Here is a 13,122-nt window from a genome sequence, read left to right on the forward strand (position 1 = left end):
AAATTATCATTCATAAAGATCGGCTTATCAAATTTGAATTATATTGAAACATGAATATAATTATATAAATAAATAAATAAATCATCTAAAAAGACCTTTCAACTATAATATGCTCATAATTAGAAAAAAAAAAAAAAACACTATAATATGCTCATATCTTACCAAATTCACGTGGAGTAAGCTGGAAAAATTGACATTGAAGCAATGAAGTGAGACTCAAATGGCCTGTAATTGTGGGGTGGTGTTCAAACATAACCTGAAGAGTTTCCATGTGAAATCGATTAATCAAGTAGCACGATTTCTGAGTTTCTCTTCGCAGCACTTTTTCGAGTAGGCCACTTCCTTTATGCAAAGTGCAAGACACCACCATCCCACGTGGTTCTGAAGCTGGTTGTCTCAATGATCGGAAACTAAGGCAAGGTCCGTGAAGACGACGAAGTCCCGGGGCCAGGGGCCAGTAGGTCAACCCGTCTTTGTTCTAGGGATACGTTTGCAAGCGCTTACATCCTTATCTGGGATTCTCTTTCGATTTTCTTATTGGCCAAGAAAAGAAAAAATAAAGAAAGAAAATTCAACGAAACAATTTCTCAAACATCTACGCGCTCACCCACCATATTAAATTCATTTACCACCCTGAATTTCTTCTGCCTCACAAAGCTCAACTCTTCTTTCCTCCCTCCCTCTCATGGCAGAAAAAGTCTTCTCTCTCTGGGTTTTCCTTCTACTCCTGCATCCAGTAAAGCCAGCTGATGTAGCTACACCCTTGTTGGACGGGTTTAGCAGCGGGTTCAGTGCTGCGGGCAACAACTTGACCTTAGACGGCGTTGCAGCGGTTGAGAGCAATGGCGTACTTCAGCTAACAAACTACGACACGACCATGGCACCCGGCCACGCGTTCTATTCAAACCCAATCCAATTCAAGAACTCCAGCGGCGAAGTCATGTCATTCTCCACCTCCTTCGCTTTCGCTATAATCCCCCAGCCTGGGAAGCAAGGTGGCGATGGCCTCGCTTTCGCAATCTCTCCCGCAAAAGGGATTCCTGGGGCTAATGCGGGCTCTTATATTGCCCTCTTCAACTCCAGCAACGATGGGAACTCCTCGAACCGCATATTAGCGGTCGAATTCGACACTTACATGAATGCAGAGTACGGTGAAACCGATAACAACCATGTTGCCGTCGACATCAATAGCATAAAATCCAACAAATCTGCTCAGGTCCCCTTTAATTTGACGAGTGGTCAGGTAATTCAGGCATGGATTAATTATAATTCGCCTACAAATCAATTGGATGTCAGGGTTGCGATGGACTCTGCTAAACCCAGTTCTATACTTTTGTCCGACAAAGTGAACCTCTCAGAAATTCTTAATGAATCCATGTACATCGGATTTTCTGCTGCTACTGGTTTGTTCACGAGCTCGCATTATATCCTGGGTTGGAGCTTCAACATGAATGGAGAAGCTAAATCTCTCAATTTATCTCAACTTCCTAAGATCCAGCTCCCGTCTGCCACTGGGACCAAAAAGAATCGTAAAGGCCTAATTGTTGGCGTCTCTGTTTCATGTGCTTTGGCTGTGATTTTGCTTTCTGCTTTGACGTTTTACATCGTCAGGAGAAAAAAGATGGCTGATGCGGTTGAGGACTGGGAGCATAATATTGGTCCTCATAGATTTCCTTACGAGGAGCTGAAGAAAGCAACAAGGGGTTTCAAAGAGAAAGAGCTAATTGGATCTGGTGGATTCGGTCGAGTTTACAAAGGAATTCTTCCAAACTCAGATACCCAAGTTGCTGTCAAGCGTATTCCCCAGGATTCAAAACGGGGTTTGCAAGCATTTATATCTGAGGTTGCTACTATCGGTCGTCTGCGTCATAGAAATTTGGTTCAATTGTTGGGTTGGTGTCGCCGGGAAGCTGATCTACTACTTGTGTATGAATTCATGCCCAATGGAAGCTTGGACAATCACCTGTTTGATGAGCCCAAATCAATCCTGAGCTGGGAACAAAGGTTCAAGATCATCAAAGGAGTGGCTTCAGGGCTTCTATACTTGCACGAGGAGTGGGAAAAAACTGTAGTTCACAGAGACATCAAGGCCGCAAATGTTTTACTGGATTCTGAGTTTAATGCAAGGCTGAGCGATTTTGGTCTTGCGAAGCTATACGAGCACGGCTCCAACCCAAGCACCACGAGGGTGGTGGGGACGTTGGGGTATATGGCACCTGAGCTGACGCGCACAAGCAAGCCGACGACCAGCTCGGATGTGTATGCTTTCGGCGCTTTGTTGCTGGAAGTGGTATGCGGTAGAAGACCCATTAATCCTACAGCGTCTTCTGAGGAGCTGATGCTGGTGGACTGGGTTTGGGAGAAGTGGGCTGTAGGAGCAGTGCTTGATGTTGTAGACGCGAGGATGGAGGGGAAGTTTGATGAGGCTGAGGCTGTTTTGGTGCTCAAACTGGGCTTGATTTGTTCAAATGATGACGCCGACGTACGCCCTTCGATGAGGATGGTGGTGAGGTACTTGGAGGGCGAGCTGGAGCTGCGGGAGGAGGTGGCGATGCCATATAAGAAAAAAGGTCGCGGTGATGGTGGTGGTCGTAGTACCGTTGAGTTTGAGGATTATACACAATCCTTTCCGACTACGTCGTCGGTGTATGACGTTGGTGGAAGGTAGGCCGACAGTTCAAAACTCCTCCCCACTTTTTTTTTTTTTTTTCACTTCTTCTTCTCTCCCTTTCTTTGTAATTACTGTTTGGGTTTTAAGCTTTAATTACCTGGTTAAGGTTGTACCTTTGGTTAATTATATATGTGATTTGAACCTGAGCTCAGGGGGAAGTTCATTCCAATTTCCAAGTCCCCATTTCTCCACGTGTCTCATTATCCACAAACAAGCCATTTATTAAAAAAAAAATCCGGAAAAAATGACAGTAAGTTCAGGGAATCAATAGTAGGAGTTAGTTTAACGGTTGTCAGTACAAATCATCAAGCTTTCAAATCTTGTAAGTGAGGCTCGAAAGGATTGTAGTGGTTGATTGACTTCAATTGGAGTCCAAATTCCCACTTTAAATCAAATACAGGGGTTTTGGAAGGCCACACGAACTCAAGGCAAAGCATTCTCCTTCTATGATTGTTACAAGTTATGTCTCTTACAAATCTTTTATCCATTATGATAAGGTATTTCCATATTTGCATTTAAGGGAATTCAATCTTAGACAGGATGGAAATGTTATGGTTGCCACCAAGATCAAATCCCTTAATTATCGCTTGAGCTAAGTCCTTAGGGTCAAGGAGTGAGTAGTTTTTCATTATATTATCAAAACAAAGTAGGTAGGAAAACTACTTTTATATATATTGTCACAACACTAAGCAGATGGGTTATGATTCACAGCACACGGTGTGATTAGCATGCAGCGTGCTGTTTTCATTCACCCTAAGCATATTGATAAAAAAAAATTCCATTATATCCCTACAACCAACCCACCCACCCACCTCCCTCCCTCCCATAAATTTAAATAGATAAAAAGACCATATAGTTGGTGGGTGTACTTTATTAAATATTAGACATTTGGAAAAGGGTGCGAAGAATAATATTATTCTTTAAACAAATGTCTAAGGTTATAGAGTTTTTACCAATATCATAATATATATAGTTAAACACCACTTTAGCCCAAAAGCTTGAGCTAATGAACTATGATCCACTTTATATTAACTACTATTTTTCTTTATACTTTCTCAATGTGGGACTCAACACTTACAAGTGCACTCACAACACTAGTACATACATGATTGAAGTTCTCATGTGAAAAAATTACTAGAGGAAAAGAGAAAAGTGAGATTGAGACGCCATGAAAAAGCTTCCTCCTCCCCCCCCTCCCCCCTTTTACTCATTTCTTCCTCCCCTCCAATTCTCGCCTTTTTGAAGGTCATTCTATCTGCCTATTTTTAAGCCTTATCCCATAGATCAAACCCCCCACCATAGTCAACACCAGTTTTCCACCATCTTTATTGTCAAAGTTCTCTACTCAAAATATTTCGAAGGTAAATCTATTTTCCGACACTAGATCTAGCATGACACGTGCCTCTCCACCGGCCACCTCCCTCCTTGCTGTCCGCCGAAGTTTTATGTTTTGTGGGTTTTGTTTATGATTTATTTTCTCATCTATTTTTTTTTTTGTTTTTTTTTGTGTTTTATTTTTGGGTTTGTTTGTCTTCTCTCTAAATTTAATTTCTGTAGCAATCTATGAGGTGACGGTTTAATCGTTTTCTAAAGTTTTGCTTATAAGAATCGTTAAGAGTAACAGCATTGGGTTTCCAATCTATCTTTTGTTTTCTTATGTTTTTTTATGATGGTAAATCATTGATCGATGTGGAGGATCTTTCAGGCATATAGAAGAATCGCCATTATGGTAGAGGTAGTAAAGAAGATGATGTTTGGAAATGAACTTGTAGCGGAGATGAAAAGCCTAAAAATCAATGACTGAGCAGCGGCCAAAAATGTGATTCGTGGGAATTTGTTGCATAGTTATAGCAATCTTATAATATTATTAGCATGCATTTTGGCATTTAATATAGTAATCTTGTAGTATTAGCATGGATATATAAATGACAATGCATTTTGTCCTATTGACAATCTCTTCTGCTTGTTTGGCATAAACCTTTGGATTTCACTCTTGAAAGTGGGCTTTAATTAGTACCAAAGGGAAGACGGGTTGAAATTGCTTGACCCATTTTTTGATGATAGGCCCCTTGTCCATTAATAGTGTCATGGCTTCCACTCTGGCACTGCCTCACGATGTCATATATATGTTAGTCGTTTTAGGGGTCTCCGTGAGGGAGGTTCTTTAAATTTGGGTGAAAAATGCTATAATGGTTGGTGGAGGCCCAGATATTAATGGACCCTGAAAAGGGCTCACTCTTCATAAAAGTCCAACTAGCCCTTAAGTATCACAAAGGCCCGTTAGTTTTAGGCGGCCATACAACTCAGTGACGCAATGATCCGATGGCCCAAAATAATCATCAAGATCTGCCCTCCTAGCTAGCCACCAAGTTCCCGACAGCTATTTTCCCTCTTGACAACTTATATAACCGAATTTTCATACCGCCCCTAGTTGGAATATCAGCTATACATGCTTAAAAAATACATTATATTTCACACAAAAACTTCGTACATTGAATTAGCAAAAAAAATAAGCTAAATGTAGAAACTATTTTATTTTTTATTGTTTTTCTCACCAATTTTCTTTTTTTTCCAAAACCTTTTTCACTTTTTCCTATTGTGAAAATAATAAAAATAGATAAAAATAGCTAATCTAACAAGAGATAGATAAAAATAGCTAATCTGATGTAGAGAGCCTTTAAAAATTCATTAGCTAAACTAGATAAAATAAGTTTTGAAGAGCCATTTTGTATAAAAATTTGGCTCATCTATTGTGAATGCTCTAACAAAGCAATAGAAGTTCTTCTAACTTTTTCAATGTGGGATAAAATGAAGAGCAATGCTACTCCGTGCTAAGCTGAAAATTAGATTTTCAAATCAACTTTAAATTTACTGATATGACATGTTTTAAATGACTTTTCATATTAATTACTTACAATACGTCACATTAGTCGATATAAAAATCTAATATGAAAAATAACATTACTCTAACATAATTTTTTTTTTTTTTTGACATATCCACATAAAAGAGAAAGGAAATTCAAACTAATGATTTTCACTTTATAAAACGTGGTGCTGTGGTTCCCAACCGATGAGACATGAGATCACAAATCCTTTTTTTTTACGTTTTTTTTTTTGAGGGGACAAATCCTTGACGAGACTCTTGTGAAGAAAATTTTGGAATATCTGTGGACTATTTGTGCATACACTACGATTTTGTGAAATATTCCACGAGATGCGACAATAAAAAAGCAAGGATGACTTAATTTATCTATTGATCCACCAAAAAAAAAAAAAAAAAAAAAGACTTTCTTTAACTATTATATATGCAAAAAGGATGACTTAGTTTATCTATAAAAAAATAAAAAGCGAAAAAGGACTACTTACTTTATCTATATAAAATAAAAAATAAAAAAAGTAAAATAAAAAGAATGACTTACTTTATCTAAATAAAAAAAAAAAAAAAAAAAAAGAAGAAGGATAACTTACTTTAGAAATGAGAAGTTAATTTTTTATTTTTTATTTGCATGTCGGCACAAAGAAAGAAAAGAGTGGGATTTAAATTTGTAACATACACTTCATGAGACGTGCTCCCCAAGTTGAGAACAAATGAAAAGTTAAACTAAAGGCCACTTAATTTCCGTTTGAGCATGCTATATACAAATACAATAAATATTTTAAGTAAAATGAAATAAATTGTGAGAATTTGAGTTTAAATTCATACTTTTTTTGTTTTGTTTTTATATCATTTTAAATTATCATTTATCATAAAAATTTGAACTATAAAAAATGAGGAATTTATTCATTTTATTAGCCCTTTAACAATATGTAACTATTTAGGAAAGTTGTCCTCAAAGGATAGCTCAATCGGCTAGAACCACGTTTTATGGAGCGCAAGTCATTAGTTCCAATCTCCCATCATCTCTTATGTGGACATGTAATATATATATATTAAGAAAGTTTAACGAATGTTATCCATTCCATCATAATTGATTTTAGGGTAAAGTCTTCTTAATTCCCTCAAACTATTACCCTAATGATAATTTATCCTTCAAACTATCAATGGCTACAATTTACCCCCCAAACTACCAAAACAATGATAATGTACCCTCACTTTTAACAAAATGAAATATTACCCTTACTAAAATCAAAACAAAATCTTAAAATTTATTTATTTTTTCAAAATTTTAAGGGTATTTTTGTTATATTGAAAATTATATATGGGTAATTTCGTCACTTTGCTAATACTGTGGGTACATTGTCATTGTTTTGATAGTTTTGAGGTAAATTGTCGCAATTGATAGTTTGGGGGTAGATTGTTATTAAGGTGGCAGTTTGAGGGGGATAAGTGTACTTTATCCTTGATTTTATCTTTCTTTCTTTTTTTCTTTTTCTTCTTTTTTGTTTTTCTTTCAAAAAAAAAAATCATAATAAGCCCGTAAGTAAATGCTTTGAGCTCTTCAAATTTAGTTATTTTTTCAAAAAATATAATTAAATATTTGGTTTTTTAAAAAATAGGTTTTTTTACTCAAATTTAACTGTTGATTGATAAATAGTTTAGTTCGTTGAACTTTAATTTGTTTATTTTATATTAATTTTATTGAATTTTCAAATTATATTAAAAATTGTTTTAAAAAAAAAACATTTTATTAAAAAATACGAGTTTTTTTTTTTTTTTTTAAGATGTCCGCACAAGACGAGGGATGGGGATTCGAACTAGTGATCTTCGCTTCATTAGGCGTAGTCCTACCCGATTGATCTACCTCTTGGGGACATACAAGTTTTTTTTACATGGTAACAAAATGCACATATCACTTTTTTTCTACGAGATAAGTTGTAGGAAATTGATGTCATTTCTCAAATATGTCCGTTTGAATCGGGATTTCCAACAATAACTGGGGAATTGCCCTTTAATTTTTTGTTTAAATCTTGATCATTAATTCTCATCCAATAGTTTAGAATCTACCACGTGTTCACTAATTAAAAAATAATATTTTATTATTTAAATTATATATATATATAACAAAATGATAAAACAAAATACAAAATAAATAAAAATATATGAGGCGGCCGGCCACCCCCACCTGAGACATGGGTGTGGCCAAAAGCCACCCCCAAGGGCCGACTGGAGGTGGCCGAAACCACTCACGTGGCCCTAGAGGGTGGTTCGGCTTCCCCCCAGGGTCAAACCCACTTTTGGGTTTGGCCTTAGAGGGTAGCCAAACGACCCCCTCGAAGCCACCCCCAGCCGGCTATTGGGGGTGGATTTCGGACACCCCCATGGCCCTAAGGGGTGGTTCGGCCACCCGATCTCTCAACTAGGTGGGGTGGCTGGCCACCCTATATATATATATATATATATCATTTTGTTTTATATTTTTTAAAAAAAAATTTAAATAATAAAATATTATTTTTTTAATTAGTTAACACATGGCAAATTCCATGAGAATCAATGGTCAAAATTAATATATATATATATATATATATATATATATATATATTGAAGGGCAATGCCCCAGCTTGCTGTGGATCACGATCCATGTCCGCTTACCCGCCATATTATAATGATTGAATCCCGACTTTTCGTAACCTTACAGAGCCGTACTCCTTTTTCGCTCTCATGGCAGAAAAACTCACCTCTCTCTGGTTTTTCCATCTACTCCTATATCCTGTAAAGCCTCAAGATGATATTGCTAGACCCTTGTTGGACGAGTTCAGCGGCAGGCAACAACATGAGCTTAGACGACGTTGCAAGGGTTGACAACAATGGCGTACTTCGGGTAACAGACTTCTCGGCCATGGCACTCGGCCACGGGTTTTATTCACACCCAATCCAATTCAAGAAATTCTTAACGAATCCATGTACATCGGGTTTTCTGCTACTACGGGTTTAGCAGCGAGCTCGCATTGTATCCTGGGTTGGAGCTTCAACGTGAATGGAGACGCTAAATCTCTCGATTTATCTCAACTTCCTAGGCTCGCTCCCCACTACTGCCACTGGGACCAAAAAGAATCGTGGAGGCCTAATTGTTGGCGTCTCTGTTTCATGTGCTCTGGCTGTGATTTTGCTTACTGCTTTGTCGTTTTACATTGTCAGGAGGAAAAAGATGGCTGATGTGGTTGAGGAGTGGGAGCATGATATTGGTCCGCATAGATTTCCTTACGAGGAGCTGAAGAAAGCAACAAAAGGTTTCAAAGAGATAGAGCTAATTGGATCTGGTGGATTCGGTCGAGTTTACAAAGGAATTCTCCCAAACTCAGACACCCAATTAAGTTGCTGTCAAGCGTATTTCCCAACATTCAAAACAAGGTTTGCAATCGTTCATATTGGAGGTTTCTACTATTGGGCGTCTTCGTCATAGAAATTTGGTTCAATTATTGGGTTGGTGCCGTCGGGAAGCTGATCTACTACTTGTGTATGATTGGCTTGAATTTGGTTCAATTTTCGGTAATTTTGTCACTTTGCTAGTATTGAGGGTACATTGTCATTGTTTTGGTAGTTTGGAGGTAAATTATCGCAATTGATAGTTTGAGGATAGATTGTCATTGGGGTGATAGCTTGAGGGGGATAGGTGTTAGGTAATTAGGCGTTGCTAATTCCTCTCCAGGATTTTGGGATCCAATCTGTCAAGAAAACAACAACACACAAGTATGGTAAATAGTATTTTACCAAAGATACAACTCGGTATGTTCCTAGGTAAGATTGGAGGAGTCACACCGGTCTCACTTAAAATTCAATCTTTCCTAGACAGAACATACACGTGTATTTTGATTAATACTATGAACACGCACAATCACACACAATACAAGAAATTTATACGTGGTACCACCAATACTGCCTACATACACCGAGTTGCAGAGATTTCACTACTTTGGAAGAAAATAACAAGGAGACTTTACAAGAGATATTTCTGAGAGAGATTGCACACAACTCTTCTATGTTGTGATCTGCAATTCTTATATGCCTAACACTAGACTTATTTCTCTATACTCTTTTCTCTCAACCTTTCCTTCTTTTTCTCTCTCTATCTTTTCTTGTCTTAACTTTTTGAAACATTAAAGCTTGATGCTCCTTATATAGGTGTAGAAGGGTTTGTGAGAAATATGAAAGTTCATGGTTGGTGTAACAACCATACGCTATTTCTTTGACGGCTTAGTTGGTGCAACAACTATATACTATTCCTTTGACGTCTTCTAAAAGATACTACTTTTGTTTAATTTACTCATTTGGCTCCATTTTTCAACAATAAGTTTACTTTACCCCTGATTTTATCTTTCTTTCTTTTTTTCTTTTTTTCTTTTTTTTTTTAAAAAAAACATTCATAATAAGCCTATAAGTAAATGCTTTGAGCTATTCAAATTTAATTATTTTTTTCAAAAAATATAATTAAATATTTGGTTTTTAAAAAAATAGGTTTTTTTACTCAAATTTAAGTATTGATTGAAGAACTTATTAGGAGTACTATGATAAATAGTTCAGTTTTGGTCAACTTTAATTCCTTAATTTTATATTAATTTTATAAGTTCTCAAATTATATTAAAAATTGTTGACAGTACGTTTTGGCTTTTTGCGAAGTGCAACACAACGTATATCACTCCCACGGCAACATGGCTCTGAAGCTCGTAGTCGTCTGTTGGTACCGGCCACCAGCAAACAATGATTGGGTTGCGACGGGAACTGTCACTCGACGTTTTGCTTTTTTGCTTCGAATAGGAATGGCAATCCTCCGTTCACCGTTTACATCTGGTTTTTGGTTTGGTTAAATCACGAGCTTTAAAAAGTGACGTGTGTCATATTATTGCAAATTACTTAAAAGACCACATTTTATTAAAAAATGAGTTTTTTTTTTTTTTTTTTTTGTACGTAGTATAACAAAATGTACATATCACTTTTTTCCTAACGAGATAAGTTAAAAAAAATTTAGAGCATCTCCATCAAACTCTTCATATTTAACATTTATCTAAAATTTTAACAAAATTCACAAAAGATATTATTTATCAAACTCTTTATTCAAAGTTAAATTTAACATTTGCTTTAATTATTCTCCAAATATAAATACACCAAGAGCAAAAGTTATTTATTTTTTATTGGAGTGGCATTTTGATAAATCTTACATTGAATCAAAGTGAATGAGTTTCGTGACAATTATATTTATTAATAAAAAATAATATTTAGTTAAAATAAAAAAATATTTAGAGAATTTATAATTTTAAAAAGTAGCTAGTTAAATAAAATAAAAATAAAAAACACATTTTCCTTCTTTTAATGCTTTTAGATTACTTTATTGCTTTGCTTTTCCTATAATAGGAAGCTTGTAAACGTTCATAATAACCAATCAATGATATTTTTGAAATCAATCAAACTTGAGACTTTGCTCAACCTTTTTTTTTTTTGTTTTCAATTGAGCCGTAATGGATGCTCTTTGACCAGCTTTAGTTGGACACCGTCCACGAAATTTAACATGCAACTTCGTAATGAGTAGTGCGGCCTACAAAAAAAAGAAAGCAAAGCAGTTGGGTCCCATAACTGTCATCTTATTCATGCCAAACCAATGAACATTAGACACATGTATTCAAATCCACATCGTCAAGCCGACTAATGATAAACACAACGTTGTGTGCATGAAATGCTCAGTAATTTTTATTTATTTTTAATTAAAATATTAAAAAAAAAATTGCTGAGCATGCATGACTGTTCATACACGTCTGCGTTATGTGAATCATTACTCCGTCCAGCCACTCAAGTAATTTCTCATTAATACTTGTACTTACAACATTCACAGTAATTTCTTTCTATATATATATATATATATATATATATGTAAAGAATGAAATTACTTTTTGTTTTTCTACTTAAATAGACTTTACAATGACTTTTCTCTATATTTTTTTATGACATTAAAATATGTATATATTTTTTATTTTTAAAAAAATTTATTTTTATATTTATTTATTTTGTATAAGGAGGTGTAAGACAAGAAAGAATGTCATATGATTATAATAAATGATGTGGTAATAATCTTAATGTATAAAGAAAATATAAAAAGCTGCAGCTGAATTTTTACGATTGAGATTTTGCTTATATGTAGGGAAGGGAAGAAGCTGCGCGCTGGGACTCAGCCCCATATCAAAATCATTTAACACCCTGAATTTTCTCTAGTCACAAAGTTGAATTCTTTTTTCGCTTTCATGGCAGAAAAACTCATCTCTCTTTGGATTTTCCTTCTACTCCTATGTCCAGTAAAGCCTAATTTGGACCATACTAGACTCTTGTTGGACGAACACAGCAGCGGGTTCAATGCTGCTGGCAACAACTTGGTCTTGGACGGTGCAGCAGGCGTTGCATCAACCAGCGAGTTCAATGCTGCTGGCAACAGCATGATCTTAGACGGCGTTGCAACCAGAGTTGAAGAGGTTGAGATCAATGACGTACTTCGGCTAACAGACTACGACACGACCATGGCACCCGGCCACGCGTTTTATTCAAACCCAATCCAATTCAAGAACTCCAGCGGTGAAGTCATGTCATTCTCCACCTCCTTCGCTTTCGCTATAATCCCCCAGCCTGGGAAGCAAGGCGGCGATGGCCTCGCTTTCGCAATCTCCCCCACAAAAGGGATTCCTGGGGCTAATGCGGGCTCTTATATTGGCCTCTTCAACAGCAGCAACAATGGGAACTTCTCGAACCGCATATTAGCGGTCGAATTCGACACTTACATGAATGAGGAGCTCGGTGAAACCAATAACAACCATGTTGCCGTCGACATCAATAGCATAATATCCAACAAATCTGTTCCGGTCCCCTTTAATTTGACTAGTGGTCAGGTAATTCAGGCATGGATCGATTATAATTCGCCTACAAATCAATTAAATGTCAGGATTGTGATGGACTCTGCCAAACCCAGTTCTATACTTTTGTCCTCTAAAGTGGACCTCTCACAAATTCTTAATGAATACATGTACATCGGGTTTTCTGCTGGTACTGGTTTATTGACGAGCTCGCATTATATCATGGGTTGGAGCTTCAACGTGAATGGAGACGCTAAATCTCTCAATTTATCTCAACTTCCTAAGCTCCAGCTCCCCACTACTGCCACTGGGACCAAAAAGAATCGTGGAGGCCTAATTGTTGGCGCCTCTGTTTCATGTGCTTTGGCTGTGATTTTGCTTGCTGCTTTGACGTTTTACATCGTCAGGAAGATGAAGAGGGCTGATGTGGTTGAGGCCTGGGAGCATGATATTGGTCCGCAAAGATTTTCTTACGACGAGCTGAAGAAAGCAACTAGGGGTTTCAAAGAGAAAGAGCTACTTGGATCTGGTGGGTTTGGTCGAGTTTACAAAGGAACTCTGCCAAACTCGGACACCCAAGTTGCTGTCAAACGTATTTCCCATAATTCGAAACAAGGTTTGCGAGAATTCGTGTCGGAGGTTGTTAGTATTGGCCGTCTTCGTCACAGAAATTTGATTCAATT

The 13,122-nt window shown here is 36.8% G+C and overlaps 2 protein-coding genes across 2 annotated transcripts; both read left to right on the forward strand.

The window, feature by feature from the left end:
• The first annotated feature begins 236 nt into the window (after positions 1-236).
• LOC132187672 (L-type lectin-domain containing receptor kinase S.4-like) lies at positions 237-4,523 on the forward strand. Its single transcript, XM_059602064.1, has 2 exons — positions 237-2,664; positions 4,377-4,523. Exons 1-2 carry the CDS (start codon positions 686-688, stop codon positions 4,402-4,404), a joined length of 2,007 nt encoding a protein of 668 aa, XP_059458047.1. The 5' UTR covers positions 237-685; the 3' UTR covers positions 4,405-4,523.
• A 3,811-nt stretch (positions 4,524-8,334) lies between these two features.
• LOC132188103 (L-type lectin-domain containing receptor kinase S.4-like) lies at positions 8,335-13,114 on the forward strand (the record flags this gene model as incomplete). Its single annotated transcript, XM_059602509.1, has 2 exons — positions 8,335-8,437; positions 12,099-13,114. Coding segments are annotated over exons 1-2 (1,119 nt in total), but the record flags the coding sequence as incomplete, so codon positions are not given.
• Positions 13,115-13,122: the final 8 nt, after the last annotated feature.

The sequence above is a fragment of the Corylus avellana genome, chromosome ca7, assembly GCF_901000735.1.
Source record: "Corylus avellana chromosome ca7, CavTom2PMs-1.0".
Lineage (NCBI taxonomy): Eukaryota > Viridiplantae > Streptophyta > Magnoliopsida > Fagales > Betulaceae > Corylus > Corylus avellana.

What these genes read in the sequence shown, in the direction of transcription:
- LOC132187672 (XM_059602064.1), top strand. Translation starts at nt 686, where the DNA reads ATGGCAGAAAAAGTCTTCTCTCTCTGGGTTTTCCTTCTACTCCTGCAT. An exon ending in GTGTATGACGTTGGTGGAAG is followed by an intron (nt 2,665 to 4,376) that starts GTAGGCCGACAG and finishes AGGATCTTTCAG; the next exon opens with GCATATAGAAGAATCGCCAT.